This window comes from Aquarana catesbeiana, linkage group LG03 (genome assembly GCF_042186555.1).
Source record: "Aquarana catesbeiana isolate 2022-GZ linkage group LG03, ASM4218655v1, whole genome shotgun sequence".
Lineage (NCBI taxonomy): Eukaryota > Metazoa > Chordata > Amphibia > Anura > Ranidae > Aquarana > Aquarana catesbeiana.
In genome coordinates this window covers 622,197,204-622,219,980 of record NC_133326.1, presented here as the reverse complement: position 1 = coordinate 622,219,980, position 22,777 = coordinate 622,197,204, and the positions used below count along the sequence as shown (strand labels likewise).

At 40.5% G+C, this 22,777-nt stretch overlaps 1 protein-coding gene across 1 annotated transcript in view; it reads left to right on the top strand.

Annotated features, from left to right (window-relative positions):
* LOC141133162 (gamma-glutamyl hydrolase-like) overlaps positions 1 to 21,515 on the top strand; it is a 50,352-nt gene extending 28,837 nt beyond the window's left edge. Inside the window, exons 4-10 of the mRNA XM_073622348.1 lie at positions 1,218 to 1,268; positions 7,917 to 8,001; positions 9,582 to 9,720; positions 13,687 to 13,793; positions 17,296 to 17,389; positions 19,293 to 19,430; positions 20,839 to 21,515. Coding sequence (XP_073478449.1) covers positions 1,218 to 1,268; positions 7,917 to 8,001; positions 9,582 to 9,720; positions 13,687 to 13,793; positions 17,296 to 17,389; positions 19,293 to 19,430; positions 20,839 to 20,957 — 733 coding nt within the window. The 3' untranslated portion in view covers positions 20,958 to 21,515. The remainder of the gene's footprint in view (positions 1 to 1,217; positions 1,269 to 7,916; positions 8,002 to 9,581; positions 9,721 to 13,686; positions 13,794 to 17,295; positions 17,390 to 19,292; positions 19,431 to 20,838) is intronic.
* Positions 21,516 to 22,777: the final 1,262 nt, after the last annotated feature.

The window sequence follows — 22,777 nt, the reverse complement described above, 5'->3', positions numbered from 1 at the left end:
CCTGAAAAAAATTTAATAAAATCATATTTGAAAAAAAAAACAAAAAAAACATAAAACCAAAAAAATTTTTAGGTATATCTGACAAATAAAAAAATTATATTAATGTAATCACGAGAAATAATCAAAAAATACGTTTGTGAGAAGTCTGTGTGAATATGAGCAGCAAAACAACCTTATTCTTCTAGCATTATAAAGAAGAAGAGAGTGTGCTGGATTAAACTATTTAAAACATTGCAGCGTGACGAAAGTGCTATATCCATTACGAACGCTAATTTTATCAGACCGAGCAGTTCTGTCTCGTAATTTATTCTGAGCATGCGTGGCACTTTGGGCGTCGGAATTGTCTACACACGGTTGGAATTTACGCGAACGGATTTTGTTGTCGGAAAATTTTATAGCCAGCTCTCAAACTTTGTGTGTCGGAAATTCAGATGGAAAAAGTCCGATGGAGCCCACACACGGTCGGAATTTCCGACAACAAGCTCCGATCGCACATTTTCCTTTGGAAAGTCAGACCGTGTGTACAGGGCATAAGAGACTGACTCATCAGGTGATGAATGGCTTGCTGCGACTTCTGACACAGTTTCGTTTCACGGGTCGCTGCCCGCTTTTTCAGGAAAGCAAATTATAGTCAGGCTCTCAATGCATATAGACATCAGCGTAAACAGTTGTTACCAAGTCCCTTGATTAGTGGAGTAGTCCAAACCAGAGACTCATTAGTGGGTCATCCAAACTTAAATCGCCAACTTATGTGTTGGGATAGATTATCTGCTATATCAAATTAAGGCAAATTAAGGCAAAAGTCCAAGCATGCTAAGTGGCCCTGGAGTAGTGGGTCGGCTGGTAAAGTGAGGAATTAGCCACTCAGTGTTCCCCCTTCTTACATGTCAGCAAGATTGTGTAGCTCCAGGTTCCCCTTCAAGATCCTCATAGCACAAGTCGCATGCCAAAGTGGGATCAGTTAAGATGAGGATCCGACTGTGATCCGACTTCAATTATATTCAATAGGCTGAAGTAGGACCAAAGTAGCAAAGATGGGGCGACTTGTTTTGAACCGGTTAAGACAGCTCTCATAGGGAACCATTGATTTATACATGTCATGCAACATGTGCTCCCAAAGACGGAGCGTATGTCGTACCAGTGTGAACCCAGCCCAATCTGTCTTGTAAGGGTGCCCAGTGCTACAAATCTAATAAAATCATGTGAATGATTTTCAGGTTGAATCTGAGCGAAGATGAGTATCTCTCCCTCTTTAAATCCATCAATGGGTGAGTTCTCTGTTCCTATGTATTTTAAAATTTTATATATATTTTCAGATTTCTATAATGCTTTTTTCCATAATCATTGGTGGTCAGGCTGTTGGATCCAGGGTGGACGATAGCAGATTGTATTATCATCTTGCTTTTCAGTTGGTGTACTTTTAGCTGTTCATACCATGTATATTTCATGTTTTTTACTGATGACTTATATTAAAAAACTGCTTTTATGAATTTATCTGCTATGTGATTGAAGTGCCTATAACAGTGTTTCTCAACTCCAGTCCTCAAGGCGCCCCAACAGGTCTGGTTTTCAGGATTTCCCTCAGCTGAAACATCACTAAGGCAGTGAAACTGATCAAATCACCTGTGCAAAATAATGGAAATCCTGAAAACATGACCTGTTGGGGCGCCTTGAGGACTGGAGTTGAGAAACACTGACCTATAAAGTCCCATAACTAGGGAACTTCTAAGTCTATATCGAATTTAGGGATGTGGTACATTGTGGAGTTAAATCCCTGATACCCCCATAGGCTGTTGGATCCTTTTCATAGGGCAAATATTTAAAATTGTTTAGAAAAGAAAAAAAAAAAGAGTTTAAAGCCTTGTTAAAGGCAATTTTTTTTAATAGCAAACATGTTATACTCACCTGCTCTGTGCAATGGTTTTGCACAGAGCAATATATATAACACACTGTGCAGCGCTGATATATATGGAAACAATATTAGTATATATTAATACAATAAACACTGTGTATATGTGTGTGTGTGTGTGTGTATATATATATATATATATATATATATATATATATATATATATATATATCATAAATATCTAAAACATATCAATATATAGAAAATATATAAATAAAGTGCTCGTGCTCTGTGATATTGCACTCAGTCCTCAATGAGGTTTTTAAACTAAACAGCAACAGTCCATATATATGAAAATAAAGTGTTCGTGCTTCGTCACTTTCAATTAATCCTTGATGAGTGTTTAAACTAAGCAGCAAAGGTCCATAATGACATCAAACATGTGATAATTGTGTCTTCATGCACCCTCATCTTAGGGGCTTAAAAATTAAGCCTGTAATTGATAGCGATAGCCTGCAGAGACACTTGTAACACTGCACTGCAACATTTCCTGGTACCTCTCTCGTCAGCTGATCAAGCTCCGCCTACCAGTTTCGTCACAGTCTCGTGACTTCCTCTGGGAATACTCCCAGAGGAAGTCACGAGACTGTGACGAAACCGGTAGGAGGCGCTTGATCAGCTCACGAGAGAGGTACCAGGAAGTGTTGCAGAGCTGGCATAGTACAGGGGGAATGCCAAGAAAACCGGGGCTGCAGAACCGGACCACAGGTGACTCTATCACCCCTCAGCACTATAGCACTTTAAAAGGCGTTTTTTATTTATTTGAAATGTGAGCTAGATATATGTGGAGTTCTGTTTGCAATTAAAACGTTTTAAACGTTATCACATTATTGCATGCCTGCATGTATATGAGGAGAGTCTGTGTTCCATACAAGTGTCCTATAAACCTGCATAGGATAAAGGAAGTAAAAGGAGGATCTCTGCAGGTTATTGCTATCAAGTGGACCTTTGCTACTTAGTTTAAACACTCATTGAGGATTAATTGAAAGTCACAAAGCACAAGCACTTTATTTTCATATATATGGACTGTTGCTGTTTAGTTTAAAAACCTAAGGAAGAGGAGGCACCTCTAAGTGCAGTATTAAAACAAATTTATTTAAAAAGTCAATGTGCAAACAACTCACATTTTGCAGAACAAAAGTACGTCATGTAATGTAGTAAAATCCATGGAGGGAGTCCGTCAGGGTCAGGTCGGTCACAGATGTCCCTGCTGCCTGCTGTGCGTTCGGCTTTGTTAAAACACCGCTCGAGCCGGCCGCGGTGATGTTGGACTTCAAAGCGAGGCCTGGAACGCTGGTGGAGGGCTGGCGCGGAGCTGTGACGTCACTGGAATGCAACGCGTTTCATGAGCTTACGGGCTACGATGTCACGGTAGCTGCGCTCTTTCATCAAGCTACACATGGATAGTGAGAACCGCTTAAGAAGGGGTAGGGGGAGGGAAAAAGAAGAAGGGGAGGGGGGGGGAGAGAAAAAGCTGGATTGGAGAGGAGGAAAGTGATGGACATATGGGAGCACTCTCTGGGGAAAAAAAGGGGGGAATTTTCAAAACTAAGGGACAATCTCAATTATAGCAAGCTTACAGATAATAGATGTTGTTATATAAACAATATGGAAAATATTGAAAAGAAGAAATAATGAAGATAATCATAATAATAAATGAAAAAATATGGAATTGGTGAATAATCGTAAATAATAAGGAATTAAAATAATAAAAATAAAAATAAAAATAATAATAAAAATAAATATAAAAATAAAAATAAAAATAAAAGTAAAAATAAAAATAAAAGTAAAAATAAATATGGAAAAATAATAAATAAAAATAAAAATAAAAACAAAAACAAAAAACAAAAAACAAAAAATAAAAATAAATATAAAAATAAAAATAAAAAATAAAAAGAAATATAAAAATGAAAATAATAAAAATAAGATTAATTAATTGGATATAAACAAATGAATAAATAAATATAAATCCAATTAATTTATATCCAATTAATTAATCTTATTTTTATTATTTTCATTTTTATATTTCTTTTTATTTTTTATTTCTATTTTTATATTTATTTTTATATTTATTTTTATTTTTATTTTTTGTTTTTATTTTTATTTATTATTTTTCCATATTTATTTTTATTTTTACTTTTATTTTTATTTTTATTTTTATATTTATTTTTATTATTATTTTTATTTTTATTTTTATTATTTTAATTCCTTATTATTTACGATTATTCACCAATTCCATATTTTTTCATTTATTATTATGATTATCTTCATTATTTCTTCTTTTCAATATTTTCCATATTGTTTATATAACAACATCTATTATCTGTAAGCTTGCTATAATTGAGATTGTCCCTTAGTTTTGAAAATTCCCCCCTTTTTTTCCCAGAGAGTGCTCCCATATGTCCATCACTTTCCACCTCTCCAATCCAGCTTTTTCTCTCTCCCCCCCTCCCCTTCTTATTTTTCCCTCCCCCTACCCCTTCTTAAGCGGTTCTCACTATCCATGTGTAGCTTGATGAAAGAACGCAGCTACCGTGACATCGTAGCCCGTAAGCTCATGAAACGCGTCGCATTCCAGTGACGTCACAGCTCCGCGCCAGCCCTCCACCAGCGTTCCAGGCCTCGCTTTGAAGTCCAACATCACCGCGGCCGGCTCGAGCGGTGTTTTAACAAAGCCGAACGCACAGCAGGCAGCAGGGACATCTGTGACCGACCTGACGGACTCCCTCCATGGATTTTACTACATTACATGCTGTACTTTTTTCTGCAAAATGTGAGTTGTTTGCACATTGACTTTTTAAATAAATTTGTTTTAATACTGCGCTTAGAGGCGCCTCCTCTTCCTTGTGTTCTTTTCTGCAGATTCAGGAGCTTGGTTTCAGCTCTCCTTGGAAGGCAGCCCTCTGTGTGGACTTTTTATAAACCATTTTGCCACTCTGTGGACTATATCAGTTGCTATATTTTTTAGTCTGTCACTGACATAATGGTATTATGAGGTTTCTGGTTTTTGCGCCTTCACTTGCATGCATAGTTTAAAAACCTCATTGAGGACTGAGTGCAATATCATGGAGCACGACCACTTTATATATTTTCTATATATTGATATGTTTTAGATATTTATGCTATCTACATATAGATATGTATGCTATTATATATATATATATATATATATATATATATATATATAGTGTTTATTGGATTCATATATATATATATATATATATATATATATATATATATATATATATGTATATATTAGTATTGTTTCCATATATATCAGCGCTGCACAGTGTGTTATATATATTGCATTATCACAATCTGGGGAAGTACGGGCAGCTGATTATAGTTAAATATTTTGTGTTTATTTAGGTTTAGTGTTGCAGCTCACAAGGTTTTACCCATTGTTTGCACAGAACAGCCCCGATCCTCCTCTTCTCGGCTCCTTTGCCGGTGCTCCTGGCTCTTCCCTCCTGCCGAGTGCCCACACAGCAAGCTGCTTGCTGTGGGGGCCCTTGTGCATGCTTGCGCCCAAGCCCGCTCTGTGTTAAGGATGAGCTCAGGTGTGTTCGCAAACAGCACATGCAGAGCCCGCCAGGAAGTCGGCACTGCGTTGTCTCACAGCTTGTGATTAGCGCTGGGCAGTGGCAGTGCAGAGCCCGACTTCCTGGCGGGCTCTGCACGTGCTGTTTGCGAACACGCCTGAGCTCATCCTTACTCTGTGTGTCATTAAGACACACAAAGCACGGCTCGGCCCCGCCCCTTGCTGCCCCCTCACTGGCTGTAATTGACAACAGCTGGGACCAATGGCTCCCGCTGCTGTTTCTCAGCTAATGAGGAGGGAGTGTCCCGGAAGAGCTTCTGCTCTCATGCACATCAATGGATTGGGATCGGGCTCAGGTGAGTATAAGCGGGGGGCTGAGGGGGGAGCTGCACACTGAAGGTTTTTTACCTTTATGCATAGAATCGCATGAATGTATAAAACCTTCAGCCTTTACAACCACTTAATTTTCCTTATATTTTGAGGTTCCTTCCACCCCTCTCTCATCAACATGTTCACACAAAATTTAAAGAAAACCCTTGTGTTTTAATTAAATACCTTTTTTTAGACTTGGTGTTTTCTTTTGTTTTGGGTACAAACTTTGGACAAGAGGCCCACTGCAGATCTCAGAAGAAACTCCCAATTGCTTCTGCATGTATAATTATTTTCAGTTATAGAAACAAAATACAAGACATACAGACAATCACAAAGATAAGGCAGGAGGTCAGATTTAACGTGAATTCCAGAGTGTTTGATGTCACACGATCAGTGATGGTTGTCCCGTGCAATAAGCAGTCAGAGATTTCAAATTTTAACAAGTGAGGTCCTAATTTTCTATTGACTTTTCTTCATAATGCATTAATGTGTGGGGAAAATATGCCCTAGATCAGGGATCCCCAAACTACTGCCCTCCAGCTGTTGCGAGACTACATGTCCCATGAGGCATTATAAAACTCTGACATGACTAGGCATGATAGAAATTGTAGTTCCTGAAGAAATGGAGGGCCATAGTTTGGAGACCCCTGCCCTAGATTACAGATTTTTTTTTTGGACAGTTGTATGATATATACCAACTCAACAACAATGCTGATTAAAATCAATATTATGCAAGGTGAAGATAATAAAAGTATTAAAGGACAATGTTTTCTAATCGAGGGTCCTAGAAAAAGATATTAGAAATAGTTAATTTGGAGATGTCCATTGCCCCAGGAACACAGGAACTTCACTACTTACAACATGATTTGAAACATTTCTTCTAATGAACAATTGAGCAATATTTTAGTTCCTTCTTTAATATTGTGTTTCTTCCACAATAAAGAATGCATTTTGTCACTGCACCCCAACTTCTGATTGCCCATTGCCCTTTTTCATTAAGACCAGGCCTAGAGTATAAATTGCGGTTTCTAAGAAATGGGCTTCGTTAGAAGAAGAACATGCTCGTATAGTTCAGCTCAATAGATATTAAAGTAAGCTGATTGTGTATGTGCTGCCTTTGAAGGAAGAGGCAGTGTAGCAGTAGGGAACTAGCTATACAACCTATTCCAAAGTACCTTTCTATAACATTGCACATCTCTCTGATAAGCCACCAGTATGGCAACTTTCTGGAACTAAGGCACATGTCTCTTAGCACTATGGCAGTTCTATAGAAATATGATGACATTGGTACCCTGTATCAGAGAACCCCCTGACAGCCTACACCAATTGTGAATTTATCTTTTGACCCCTGGACACATCTACAGCATCTGTCCAAATGGCAATCTCCATGGAACATGGAAATGTGCATTAGGGATCGTATTCCATACTGTGGCAGTAACAGCAGGGCAAGAGTGAAACTCTGACCCTAGGCTCTATGTGCTAGTCACTAGAATAGACAAATCTAGGGTCTCTTAATGTTTCTTCCACTGATCAAGTCAATTATTTCAGTGAGTGGAGGGCTAGAGACCAAAGGGGAAATGTTTTTACTTCTGAAGTGTAACCAAAATTAAAAAAAAAAAAGAAAAATCAGCACAAAGGAAATAACTTACAGTCAGTAGGTTAATACTTCATCTACTGTATGAATGGAGAAGGAAGACATTTTAATCATCCACCAGTCCTCCATTTTTAGATCCTGTTTCATTCATAGAAGCTGTAGTACAAATTCTGTGACTGGAGCAGCTGGGCCGAAAGTGCTAGCATAGTCGGGCTCACTTGATGTGAGCTTGTGACAGCCCCTTGGTTGTATTAACCCACGTCTCCCCAGAAGATTATGGTGACAGGGGTATGGGGTGCATGGACAGAGGAGGATTTCTACTAAAGGAAGAGACATCAGCATAAGGGACACATCCTACTTGACTGTAAGTTATGCCTCTTGTGTTCATTTTTCTACATTTTTTTTCAGGAACTACAACAGTACTAGGTTTTCAAAAGTTTGGGGGCATGTGATCTTTACAGAAATTAGTTACAATGATGTGATGTGTGTTTCTTTACCAGTGTTCTTCTACCTGGAGGATCTGCTGGTCTTCTGACCTCTAATTTTTCTCGGATAGCTGGAATATTCTATAAACTGTCTATTGAGGTGAGTAAGCATGACACTCAGGCACATATAGCACCATAAAAAACAAAGATTCCTGCTATGAATGGTGGTCAAGAGGCCCTCATACACTGTACATAAGAAGAATAGATGACCCAAACCCAAATATAAAAGTGTTATGTCCCCTAGCTTTTTGATAGTATATGTGGAAGATGGTGTCCAACATGACGTGCCTCTTTTTCAAACTTAAAAATAACCAGTGCCTGGACTATGGACATTATTTAAATAATCTTAACAAGCAGTAAAGAGACTTTAAAACAAGGCATCCCTGGCCTTTATAACTGCTTGTACTGTGAAGAAAACCATCCTAAAACATCCTCAAAGATCACAACATAGACTCTGATGTTGGGTGTTGGTCCATTTCTAACTGCTTAGAGACACCTGCTGTTTTTTACAAATGCATTTCTCCACAATGCCTATAGATACAGAGATGAATGAGGACTTGTACAGTGTCTTTACTGCTTGTTGGAAATATGTTTATACTTTAATGATGTTCACAGTTTGGGCACAAGTTTATATATACAGCTCATATAATATTTCTTTCTGTATTTTGTCTCTGTGTCTGGTAAAATACAGTATCTCACAAAAGTGAGTACACCACCCCTCACATTTTTGTAAATTTTTATTATATCTTTTCATGTGACAACACTGAAGAAATTACACTTTGCTACAATGTGAATTAGGCCCCTTTCACACTGGGGCGGTGGGGGCATCGGCGGTAAAACAGCGCTGTTTTACCGTCGTTTTTGCGGCTGTATTCGCTAGCGGTGCGGTTTTTACCCCCGCTGGCGGCCGGAAAAGGGTTAAAACCGCTCACATAGCGCGGCTATAGCCGCGCTGCCCCATTGATTTCAATGGGCAGGAGCGGTTTAGGAGCGGTGAATACACCGCTCCTTCACCGCTCCAAAGATGCGGCTTGCAGGAGTTTTTTTCTTCTCCTGCCAGTGCACCGCTTCAGTGTGAAAGCCCTCGGGCTTTCACACTGAACAAACAGCAGCGGCTGTTTTGGGTCGGTTTGCAGGCGGTATTTTTAGCGCAATAACGCCTGCAAACCGCCCCAGTGTTGTGAGTTGTACAGCTTGTATAACAGTATAAATTTGCTGTCCCCTCAAAATAACTCAACACACAGCCATTAATGTCTAAACCGCTGGCAACAAAAGTGAGTACACCCCTAAGTGAAAATGTCCGAATTGGGCTTAAAGTGTCAATATTTTGTGTGGCCACCATTATTTTCCAGCACTGCCTTAACCCTCTTGGACATGGAGTTCACCAGAGCTTCACAGGTTGCCAATGGAGTCCTCTTCCACTCTTCCATGATGACATCACTGAGCTGGTGGATGTTAGAGACCTTGCCCTCCTCCACCTCCACTCACTACTTTACATTGTAGCAAAGTGTCATTTCTTCAGTGTTGTCACATGAAAAAATATAATAAAATATTTACAAAAATGTGAGGGGGTGTACTCACTTTTGTGAGATACTGTATATTTGTGCAGGTTGTTTTATCCCTTTAATTGTAAATAGACCATATTTTTTGCTCAGTGTTTGGTTCCATTGTTACCCCTAGGCTGCTTCTTCTGGAATATATTTCCCTATCTGGGGGACATGTATGGGATTCCAGGTCCTCACTGCCCTAACGACTGGAGAGGACTTATTAAGTAATACATCGGCTGAAAACATATCGCTTCCACTAAACCTCACGAAAGGTAATCACAGCAGTAGGGTGGAAATTGTTGAATAATGATTTCATGCACAGCTTCCATTGAGGCTGCTCTCTTTTGCTTTTCCAGGTGAGCCTACATTTCTGAGCACATCTGAAAAATTGAACTTTTGGTTTTCTTGTAAAATCCATTTCTTGGAATACAATATGGGACACAGAGCATCTTTGTATCAATAATGATAGGGTTCTGCTACTCCTTCAGGTGATTGGACACTGGCAAAAAAGTCAGGAAATCCATTCCTAGGTATAACCCCTCCCAGCTAAGCAAGGCGGGAGGGGCGGGATCTCTGCTTTCCTTTTCCTTTTTCTTTTTTTGTCAGTTTCCAATCACCTGAAGTTGGCAGCATAAAACTATTATCATGGATACGAAGATGCTCTGTGTCCCGTGATGTATGATAAAGAAAAAAAAACATTTGCATTTCACAAATATTCCAATATTGAGTTTTCACCAAGCCATGTCTTTTTGTGAGGTTAGGCCCGTTTTATTTGTGTTTATGCAAGAACAGTAAGTTATCCCTCCACATAGTAAATATGGGGACAGTTTTAGAAAAACTAAAATTATCACTGTGTAAAAAATGTGTAAATATATAAGGTGTTAGCAAGCTCACTCATCCACAGAAAACAACACATTCATTAAACAGAATTTGTGCAGCAATAAACAGTGCCCTATAAGTAAGCTAATCCAGCCTTTTCAACCAGGGTGCCTTGAGGTTTCTTCAGGGGCGCCTTGGCAAAATGCCTAAAAATTGATCAAAAATTGTATACAAGCCGGTGTTCTGCTGAGAAAGTTCCGCTCGGCGTATAAGTTCCCCCCTCTACTGCGCCTGCGCAGTAGGTATCGGCGGAAATAGCCGAAGCAGAACAGCTGAAAATCAGCTGTACACGGCGCCTGGAAGAGGGCCCCTCGGGGGCTCGCTTCGCTCGCCACGCTTCGGGCACGGCCTCGCTGCACTCGGCACTTTTAGATTCCCCCTCTAGGTCCACTTGGATGGTGGGGAAGGAACCTGGACCCAGAGCGCAGGCGCCGTGTACAGCTGATTGAAGCATTTGAGCTTCGGCTATCTCTGGCGGCTGAGAGTAGTATGTACTGCGCAGGCGCTGCGCCTGCGCAGTACAGGGGGGGAACTTATCCGCCGAGGGAACATTCTCGGCAAGACACCGGCTGGTGGATCAAGCCACGGGTTTTCATTATGCACCATTACAACTTTCTAGACACTGGCATCCTAACAACCAATGACATCATCAGTTAATAAGGAGGATGTCTGTTGTCTCGACAGCATCCTTGATTGTCCCTCCTGTGCCCCTCTCCCTTAGCACTGGGGTTACATTAGCTCACTGATGGAGAGAAAATGAGGGAGAAAAGAAACATTGTAATACTAGTCTGTACCAGTGTGCAAAAGTGTATTTGCTTTGGAAGAATAAATCATTTCTAATGTTGGGTGTCCTACGTGTTGATGTTTCTGCATTGTGTAAAGCTATTAGAATATATTTTGACATTTTATAATGGGATGCCTCGAGACTGTCCATAAGTCTAGAGGGTGACTTGAGATTATCTATCATTTTGAAATAGTGAAATGTGAAAACATCATAACCCAAACAATTGTGCAACAAAACCAAACTAGGTGAAAAAAATTGGAATCTGACTAGTGTATCAAAGTGTATAGAAAAATGTATAGAACTCTGAACGTACCGCAAAATGTAATCCACCACCTGATCACACACTTTGTGCCAAACTTAGCCCTTTAACAAATGTGTCACCACCATTCAGTGCTCTTCTCTCTTATACTGTATGCTGACCTTCAAGGAGAAGTATTGCCAAAGCTCTTTTGACCCTACTTCTCCTGTTTACATTAGTGCACGTAGTTTTGCACTTCTCAGTATTCAGCCAGCAGTGGGCTAAAGTCCAGGCTCATTCAGCTGGTCCAGATCTTGGAGGGATCCCGACTATAATGTCAGGATCCACTCAGATGCCTGACTGGTAGATGGCTCAGCCTCTCAATGCGCTGGTGAGAGCTTGAGGCAGCCGCTCCCACCCCTTACACAGCCTGGGTGCTTCATTGAACACTGGAGGGGCAGAACAGAGAGCCGGAGACTGACGGTTACTGTCTCTCTGCTCACTGAAGACCGAGGACTGAGTGATCAGTGGTGTTTGATAGTTCAGTTCTCAGTCATAGAGGCGGCAGGGGTAGATGCAGCACTGTTTTTTTTTTTGGGGGGGGGGGTTAATTCCACAATTCTCCTTTAAAACTAGACCTCTCAATCAGTGTTAATTAAGTCGACTAAAACCGACTAGAACATTTTAGTCGACTAACTTAATACCATTTTAGTTGACTAAAATAAGACTAAAACTAAAACAATTAAGATAACTAAAATAGGACTAAAACTAAAATGGCATTTTAGTCAAGACTAAGACTAAAACTAAATTGAAGTTTGACGTCAAAATGAATACTGGTCTGTAGTGCACATTCATACCTCAATACCATAAATAATAACATATTAAATTTTTCACTCCAGCAGTATATAATGAGTTTGGAAATTGTAGAGAAATGCTTAAATAATGCATTACGATTTAACTACACTCATTAGATTTTAGATGACGAAAAAGAGTTTTAGTTGACTAAAATCATTTTAGTCGCCTAAAATGTCCTGGATATTTAGTCGACTAAATACGACTAAAACTAAAACAATTGCAGAAGACAAAAATGGGACTAAAGGTAAAATGCCATTTTAGTCCTAAGACTAAGACCCCTTTCACACTGGAGGCTTTTTCAGGTGCTAAAAATAGAGCCTGCCTAGCGCCTGAAAAAAGCCTCAGCTGCAAACCCAGTGTGAAAGCCCAAGTGCTTTCATACTGGGGTGCTGCGCTGGCAGGTCGTCAAAAATAGCCCTGCAAGCAGCTTCTTTGCAGCGCTGTAGCGCCCCTGCCCATTGAAATCAACGGTCAGTGCCGCTGTACTGCCGGCAAACTGCTGCTTTGCGGGCGGTTTTAACCCTTTTTTGGCTGCTAGCGGGGGTTAAAACCTCCCTGCTAGTGGCCGAATAGCACCGCTAAAACGACGGTAAAGAGGCACTAAAAATAGCGCTGCTTTACCGCCGATGCCCGGGCGCTTTCAGTGTGAAAGGGCTCTAAGACTAAAACTAAACTGAAATTTTCTGCCTAAATCAACACTGGTTTCATCCATATGAGGTCTACAAATGCTTGAAAATAACCCCATTGGTGATACCATACATGAGATATTCACACAATTGAGATCTGGAAACTGACTCTTTATTCCGTGGTTTCCTCCACAGAGCCCCTCAATAAAATAAAATAGAATCTAGTGCTCTCTGTATAAAGTTATTTCTTTCCAATAAAGCAGCGATTATATTCACATAATATACTTGAAATCAAAGGCATCCCAACATATGTATAGAAGTGTAGCAGCGATCAGTTTACATTTTTGACCAGGGGATCTACAGAATATACATTCCGGTATTTACTCTCTCCCTGAAAGCTGAGCACACAAACAGCTTGCAGAGTGCGTGATGCTCTCACCGGTGTGACTCTGCCCTTACGCATTGCAATCTAGAGGTGGGACTTCATCATTGTTCATTTTTGGAAATAAAAAAACGTTATACAGAGAACACTAGAGAACTTTATTTTATTGAGGGGATCTCTGTGGTATTTTCAAGTGTTTGCAGACCTCCTATGATTTAGAGGTATAGTTTTATGGTGAGCATATATGAGAGAAGGGTAGTACCACACTTGGTAAAAGGGAATGTGTTTGGCACAAAGTGTTTGAAGGAAAAAGAGTGATCACAAGGTGGATTACATTTTTCTGATATGTTCACAGTAGACTTCTATAACTGATTCTGAAAACGTTGAATTCGTTTTTTTCACATAGTTTGGTCAAATCGCTTTGCTACCAGCACAAATACAAATACACTTCATGTTCTAATCTTTTCTCTACAGACATCACCTCCAGCAGAATGTTTCGCCACGTTCCTCCAAAATTACTCCAGGCTGTCACCAGAGAAAGCATAACTGCCAATTTCCACCACTTTGGCCTAACCCCAGAGGTGAGGAGATGCCGAAATATATTGATTTGTATTTCAGTGATTATTATCCATAGGCCATGCGGGATTTAGAACGTTCTTTACCAGCAGGACCATTCACAATATTAATTATGTCTTACGTGATGTTCTGAAGAGGCAGGTTAAGGTGTTCAGCTAAAAAGTGTTGTGTTTTTTTTTGTTTGTTTTTTGAAAACTCATACATGGTACTAGTGACAAAAGTTTCTTCAGACAAGAAGTGAGGGGAAACAGACAGTAGGTGAAGGAACATCTCTCTAAAGGAGTCCCAGATAGCTGTAATACCCAACAGGGGTTTTAATCTTTTTAATGTCTATAAAAAACAAATAGTTTTGGCTGGACATACACTCTGGGGCTGATTTACTAAGAAGAATGTGTTGCGCCAGTTCATACCTTAATTGGTGCGCTGGAAAAGTCATTAACCAAAAGTGCGAACCGGCACACTTTGAAGCGCAAAACAATAATAAATATGTAAACTGCAACTGCGGTTTTCTCATTGATAATAGCGCATGCCCAATACAATTGGTTAATTTAATCAAATTGGATGTGTCTTGTTAGGCAAGTAGTAAGTATTCTCAGTTAATTAACCCTTTTGATGCTAATCTCATTCCTATCACTTCTAATATATCTTTGAAATGTGTTTTTTTTCTATTTTTACCCAAATCTTTCAATACATTACAGAGAAGTGTTTCTAAACCCAATAAATTAATATTTTCAGATCTTGATCTTTAAAAGGTGACCATACACTGCAATCAGTTAGATCTTTAAAAAATTAGATTTGGTGCAAGAGCCTGTTTGATTTCCTATAATTTGAATTAATTGTTCAAGTGTGTCTTCCTATTACCTATTTTACCGAAATATAAAGTTGTACAGAGATTGGCCAATCAGATTGCATAGTGCATGCCCATCTTAAGTGACTAATTTGTAATGTAGATGTGCCATGACCCACTTGTATTTTCCTAAAGATATTTTTTATACAAGGAACATGAGAAACCACCTTTTTTCAAGACATGCAAGAGTGATCAGGAATCTTCAAACTATGGCTCTCCAGCTGTTGCGGAACTACACATCCCATGAGGCATTGTAAAACTCTGACAGTCACAGACATGACTAGGCACGATGGGAATTGTAGTTCCTGAACAACTGGGCCGTAGCTTGAAGACCCCTGTGCTAGATCATTTTATATGCCTCCAGAATTGGGAGTGTGGCATCTACCAAACTTCTCTCTGCTGGTGGACACAAGAACCTACATTATTATTATTATTATACAGGATTTATATAGCGCCGACAGTTTACGCAGTGCTTTACAACATTAGGGCAGACAGTACAATTACAATACAATTCAATACAGGAGGAATCAGAGGGCCTTGCTCGTTAGAGCTTACAATCTAGGAGGGAGGGTCAAGTTATACAAAAAGGTAATAGCTGTGGGGGATGAGCTAATGGAGAAAATAGTGCAGTTGTTAGAAGATAGAGGCAGGATAAGCTTCTCTCAAGAGGAAAGTTTTCAGGGATCGCCTAAAAGTGGATACATTTGGAGACAGTCTGACAGATTGGGGTAGGGAATTCCAGAGGATGGCGAGGCTCGGGAGAAGTCCTGAAGGCAGATATGGGAAGAGGTGATGAGGGAGCTAGAGAGCAGGAGGTCTTGGGAGGAACAAAGAGGGCGATTAGGTTGGTATTTTGAGACTAGGCTAGTGATGTAGCTGGGAGCAGAGCTGTGGATGGCTTTGTAACTTATTGTTAGTATTTCAAATTTAATTTGTTGGGCGAGTGGCAGCCAATGAAGGGATTGGCAGAGAGGGGTAGCAGACACTGAGCGGTTTGTAAGGTGGATGAGTCTGGCAGCAGCATTCATGATATAGATATATAGATTTATATTTAGATATATATTTGGGCAGCACAGTGGTGTAGTGGTTAGCACTTTTACCTAGCAGCAAAAAGGGTTGCTGGTTCCCACCCGCGACACCATCTGCCTGGAGTTTGCATGTTCGCCCTGTGCCTGCGTGGGTTTCCTCCCACACTCTAAAAACATGCTGGTAGGTAAATCGGATCCTGTCTAAATTGGCCCTAATATGTATGAATGTTTGTTAGGGTGTGTTTGAGAATGGAGTGGAGTGTGGAGTTCCCAATTAAAAGCAAAAGCTAGCCCATGGAAATCCAAGGGGTTAAAGAGGGAGACAAGAGCATTGGAGAATGGAGTGTGGAGTTCCCCTTTAAAAGCAAAAGCTAGCCCAAGGAAATCATATGCATTAGAGGGGGTTGGTTAAACGCCCTTTTAGGAGGAGCTAGAGGAGCAAGAGTCTTTTTACATAATTTTAACAAGGTGCATGTTGGCAACGTAACATGCTAACATGACCTGTGTGCAAATTTACTTAAAAAAAATACATAAGGGTGAATCAGCGTAACAAAAAAAAATGTCAAATTTAGAGGTGCGCCCGTTCAACCCACGCAATTGCAATTGCATTTGCATTGCTTGACATTTACAAAGATTTTGACCATGCAGTGAACAAACGCAATTGAATGTGCGCAGGAGCCGCTTGCGCATACGCAGTTCTTATATTGATCTCATGCAGTTCTAAACGTACTTGCAGGCACAGCAGGCTTGCTCAGAAAAAGTTACTTTCTCATTCTATTTTGGGAATATTTGTTACCTAGGCAGTTGTTACTAAACTTCCTCACATCATTCCATAATATTGGCACCTCTATCTTCTGTTAATATTGATTTAAAGATGCCGTGCGCCATGTCCATAGTGGCGCACTGATTGCATTCTCCCGTGCACCGAGATTGCTTTAGTAAATGGGGATTAGCGCTTTGTTACAAGCGCAAACGTTTCAGTGAAAGGCCGGTAGCCGGGATTATGGTGTGAAGTTGTTTTTCAGGGGTTGGGGTTGTCCCCTTAGTTCCAGTGAAGGGAACTCTTAAGGCGTCAGCATACCAATACATTTTGGACAATTTAATGGTCCCAACTTTGGGGATGGCCCCTTCCTGTTTCAACATGACTGCGCACCAGTGCACAAAGAAAGGTCCATAAAGACATGGATGAGCGAGTTTGGGGTGGAGGAACTTGACTGGTCTGCACAGAGTGCTGACCTCAACCCCATAGAACACCTTTGGGATGAGTTAGAGCAGTGACTGCGAGCCAGGCCTTCTCCTCCAACATCAGTGCCTGACCTCACTAATGCGCTTCTGGAAGAATGGTCAAACATTCCCATAGACACACTCCTGAACCTTGTGGACAGCCTTCCCAGAAGAGTTGCAGCTGTTATAGCTGCAAAGAGTGGGCCAACTCAATATTGACTGTGATGCCATTAAAGTTCTTAACTTTTGATGATATAGTGTACATGCTGGAAGATGTTCATATCTTGCCTCATGGCGTCCAATCATGAGTAGAAAGGTTTGCTTTTCTATAGCACAACTGCTTTTGCATGTTAAAGTCTCTACTACTTCAATTATATTTTTTACTCTGCTTATTATTATTATATTCAGGTTTTTTATGCAAACAAGAAGCTATCTGAGTTTTATCGGATCCTGTCCACAAATCGAGATACGAAAGGAGTGGAATTTATTTCAACCTTTGAGGGTAAGTTGGCATAACCAGCTGAGAATGGTGATAATAAGATACCTAATATTTATAATAGCACACTTTAAAATGCTATCTAAAAATATTATAAAATTCATAATGAGACCTAAAATTGATATCTTAGTTCTGGTAAATGTCAGATCACTCAAGTGACTCTGTATTGATAAAACAGCCAGTCAATGGCTGCAGAACAGGCACCAAAAGGTGTTTGTTTCTATATACCCAGCACCACTCAACACCCTCACTTACTGGCAAAGCAATCCTGTCAATGTTTTTATTGCTGTCCATGTCATCCAGTGTCTACTGCACTCTCCATTCTTTTTTTGCAGCTGTCACAGGGAGAGGGAGTGAGGCAAAATCTCCCCAGTAGGTTCACAGACAAAAATAAAAGACTAACATAAATGTTTACTCTCCCCCACTCTACTGGCTTGAGTTAGGCTTTAAATGGGAACTCTGTTTCCAACGACCTTTACACCTCACGCCACATGACTTCCCCCTCAGAGGAGTTTAAAGAAAAACCCTAAACCCTACATACACTTTTTCCAACATGCTAGTCTGGTAATGCCATGGTCCTTCATCTACTTTCTGGGGAGCAGCACTAGGTGGCCTTTCCAGTGCACATGATGCTGTGTGAATGCCACTCAGCTCAGAAGTGCTGTGATCCCTCACTACGTTATGATGAGCTGCTGGAAAGGGGGTGAGTCTTTGACAGCCTGGACTACTAGGAAGTGGGTTGGATGACACTGGACATCATTCAACCTGAAAAATGAGGCAACAACTGGGAATGGAGGAAGCAAGTCTGCTTGGACATAACTGGAGTGAATGTAAGTATTGAAAGCAGTTTTTTTTCCTTTTACTTAAGATTTATTAATGTTTTAACAAGAGGAACAGTACGCGTATAGTGCAAATAGAGACTATCCAGTACAATCCACTAAACAAGTACACAAAATGTCCACCCTCGACAAAAAAATATACAGTACAACATGTAAACAAAGGACTATGACCTAGATGTTCCATTCGCCGAAGACCAGATCACATAAGAACAAAGGTAATTAGATTATGCAGGTGTACCAGTGTTTGTGGACAGAATCATGAAAACCCCCACATCCCTGTAGGGCAATGGGAGCAGTACCGAACTCAGTGGGCCTTGGCCGTACTGACCACACTGTAGCCAAGAAAAGTCCATCACAGAAAGGCCGAACAAAAAAAAAGTGGGGGGAGTGGGGGTAAAGCAAGGAAAAGTCGGCCATAGTCCAAAATGGGGGGGAGAGTACATTCGAAGCATTAAAAATTCAAAGAAGAAAAAGGGGGGTCCACTAATGAGGGAAGGAAAGCAAGTAAGAAGAGGGAAAGTGGGGAAGAAGTGGGGTACCCCTGGGGCTTGTCGGCTCAGGAGAAAGTGGTTACAGTACCAGGAAGCGGGAAGTCATTTAAGATGGGGGAACTGGTCGAGCCAGGGTTGCCTTATCATGCATGTAATTGAGAATACATTTTTATTGATAAGCGTTCAATGAATTAGACTCTTGACCACCTCAAAACTGATCGTTTTCCATGACCGTGCAATAGTTTGCTTCGTCACTATAAAAATGTATTATGGGGTGGCGAGTGGCTTCTGCAACTTGGTTATGTAAGAGCGCATCCCATGGATCCTTCTGTAGATTGATATGAAGGACCATATTGACCAGTGTGTATACCCGTATCCAGAGCCTCCACACTTTAGGACCTTTTTTTTTTTTTTATTTCAACAGGTATTCGGTATTGAAATTTTGGATTAAATAACAAAACTGGAAGGCTTTATAAGAAGTGTGTTTTTAATTATTATATATTTTAGCTATACTATATGTATTTTACAATAGAAGTGCGATTAGTAAGGCTAACTATTAAAGTTCTCCTATGTCCATAGCTCGAGATTACCCTATCTATGGAGTGCAGTGGCATCCAGAAGTGAATCGCTTCCAGTGGAACCAAGACTATTCCTATCCACACTCTGAAAATGCAATATGGATATCACAGTATATGGCCAACTTCTTTGTTAATGAAGGTAACAGGCTTACTATTATTAACATCTTTATAATGCATAGCTAGTGTGTAAACAATAGTTGAGAATCAAGAAAAATAAAAGACTAAATAAATGTTGTTTTGACATTTTAAGGCAATATGAAAATGTTGTGCAGCACTAGCAAAGGTTACATTTATGTCCATGAAAATCAGTAGGGCGCAACGCATTTGTATGTTGCTTAGTGGTTAACTACCTTGCAGCACTAGGGATTGAATCCCAACAAGGACACTACTTGCATGTTCTCGCTGTTTTTTATTGTGTTTGCTCTGGATACGCCAGTTTCCTTCCACACTCCAAAGAGCTCATTCAGTCAGGCCCTAGCACCCATCCTCCGTACTGAGCCTCTTTTTGCTTTGTGTGCATCCACCTTGGAGCTGTGTACAGTTGAATTCCAAAATTTGACATGATGTGAATCCAAACGCAGACACTGTGGGTAGGGAAAGGGCTTTTGAGAGATGTCATTCTGGGGGTTGCTTCAGAAGGAACTGACCTCCAAGCAGCTGTCCCTGTAAGGCGTTTACCAACCTGTTGATGGCATCACTGGGGGTAAAGTTGTTTTTCAAGTTCAAAGAAAAAAAATAATAATTTGATATGGTCTAGAAAGGGAGAGGGAGGTTCAGTGAAAGGCCGGTAGCACAGCAAAGAATCATATGACAAGAGGCACAATCCAAAAGATTTTAGTCTTTCAGAAAGGTATTTCTTAACCATTTAACAACCGGCCCATAGCCGAATGACGACTGCAGGGAGGTTGCTTAACTCTGGGAGGGCGTACTATGACGTCCTTCCAGAATTCTCCTCTCGCGCGCCCCCTGGGGCGTGTATCCGAACACATCCGTGACCACCGGGTCCAGAGGACCCGGCGCGTCACGGATCCCGGTAAATAGCCGCTGATCGCGGCCGTTTACCATGTGATCGCGCCATCAAAAATTACTAATTTGCTAAATTTTATAACAGAAATTAAGAAAAATGCATTTTTTTACAGATTTTTTGGTCTTTTTTCTTTTATAGCGCAAAAAAAAAAGAACCCAGTGGTGATTAAATACCACCAAAAGAAAGCTCTATTTGTGTGAAAAAAAGGACAACAATTTCATATAGATACAGTGTTGCATGACTGAGTAATTGTCATTCAAAATGTGAGAGCACCGAAAGCTGAAAATTGGTCTGGTTAGGAAGGGGGTTTAAATGCCCAGTTGTCAAGTGGTTAAAGATCAATTAAGGTAAAGTTCAGCACAGTTGCAGTCAGAGTTTATGAGCACTGTACTTGCACTGGCACTTGGAGTCATTTTATATAAAAGTTCCCAGTGTTGTAAGAGAAATCGGTTTAACAGGATTTTTTTGTGAAAAATGTCTGTTTTAATATTTTTATGCATTTTTCAATTTTGTATTACAGCCAGGAAAAACTCAAATCACTTTCCAAGTGCTAAAGAGGAGGCATCAGCTCTGATTTACAATTGGTCACCAACATACACAGCGAATATCAGTGGCTATGAGCAGGTCTATTTCTTCTAGCCACCATCAGAGCATGACTTTACAGGGACACTGTTTGAATGAAAATGTATAAAGTTAAATATATACATAGCAACATATAGATTTAAACCTGTGAACACACACAATGCCTTTCTAACTTCCCTCCTGGGTCACCTACCTTTGTTCTCTTGCTTTATGGGTGCTGGAAAAAGGACCGGTGCTTTTGTAATTGGATAAAGATCTTGTACTTGGTCTGGAAGTTGATATGATGAAGGCGGCTTCCACCCAAGGTGAGCTCAAGAACTGAACACTGGATTATTATATAATCTTCACATTTAAGCAGTATTAAAACCAAAAAGCAAATATTTATTATATTGCAGATCACCAATTCTTAGATGCAAGGCTTTTTTTTTTTACTCCCCTCCCGAAGGCCACACCTGTCTCCGCCCCCTACCCACCCTAGAACTGCCCCCTTTGGACCGTCCCTTGTCTCCACCCCTACACACCTCCTAGCACCATCCCCTTTAGAGAACAGGCAACCAAATCTTGCTATACAAGAAATTTGTATGGAATTTGTTAATAAAAAGCAATGTAGTATAATGCGCAAAACATTCGAAATATCCAGCAATTACCAAAGCTCAGAGGCACTTCCAGATGATTTCAGCAGCCCCATATCCAGCAAAGAAACAGCCCCATATCCAGCAAAGAGACGGCCCAAATCCAGCAAAGAGACGGCCCTAATCCAGCAAAGAGATGGCCTGTGACAGACCCAACCAGGACAGGGGCTTTTAGAGGCACCTAAGCTCAGAGGCACTTCCAGATGATTTCAACAGCCCCATATCCAGCAAAGAAACAGCCCCATATCCAGCAAAGAAACAGCCCCATATCCAGCAAAGAAACAGCCCCATATCCAGCAAAGAAACAGCCCCATATCCAGCAAAGAGACGGCCCGAATCCAGCAAAGAGACGGCCCGAATCCAGCAAAGAGACGGCCCAAATCCAGCAAAGAGACGGCCTGTGACAGACCCAACCAGGACAGGGGCTTTTAGAGGGGACTGCAGGGTAGCCTCTTGCCTATTGAATATGGGCCCTGACTTTTATGGGGGGCTCTATTCTTGGGAGGTGTGTGCCTGGGGGACCCTTGGAATGGTCTTGTTTCAGGTTCAAGTCCATATCTCCCCAAAACACACAGACTCTGGGAACTGAAGGACCCAGATACATATTTGAGGCCTCTCTATGCCCAAATCAACAATGACTGCTTAAGACTGTGAGACTCAGAGCAGATGTTAACATAATTGGCTCAAACAGCCTCACTACTGGGGTCTACTGCTACAGTTTGTTTATTAAGGTGTTATGTGTTTATTGTTAAGTATGGGTTGCCCACTGTGTGCCTCCTAGCTGTGCATTTTAATTGAGTCACCTATTGTTTCTGTCTGATCATCTCTTGGAGATGGGATTAATATTGTGACCACTTTACCTTTTTATCAAACCATTATGGGATGTTTTTGCTTATCATAATGTGTAATGTACTTTGTATCTATGGTTGTGGGCTTGGTGCTGAGTGGTCTGGGTGGGCACTGAGTAGGCATGTGCAATTCGTTTCCTTCCGACAAATTTGTTAATTTGGGAATATCCGAATTAACGAAAACCTGTTTTACGATTTTTTTCCGAATATTCGTAAATTCGATAAAATTGGACATTCCTAAATTCGGGCATTCGTACATTCGTACATTTGCAATTTACGAATGTACATTTGTACATTCGTACATTAGTAAATTAGTGAATTCGTAAATTTGTAAATTCGAAAATTTGGAAATCTGAAATAATAGTTAACTAATAATAACTTAACTACTAGTAATTAC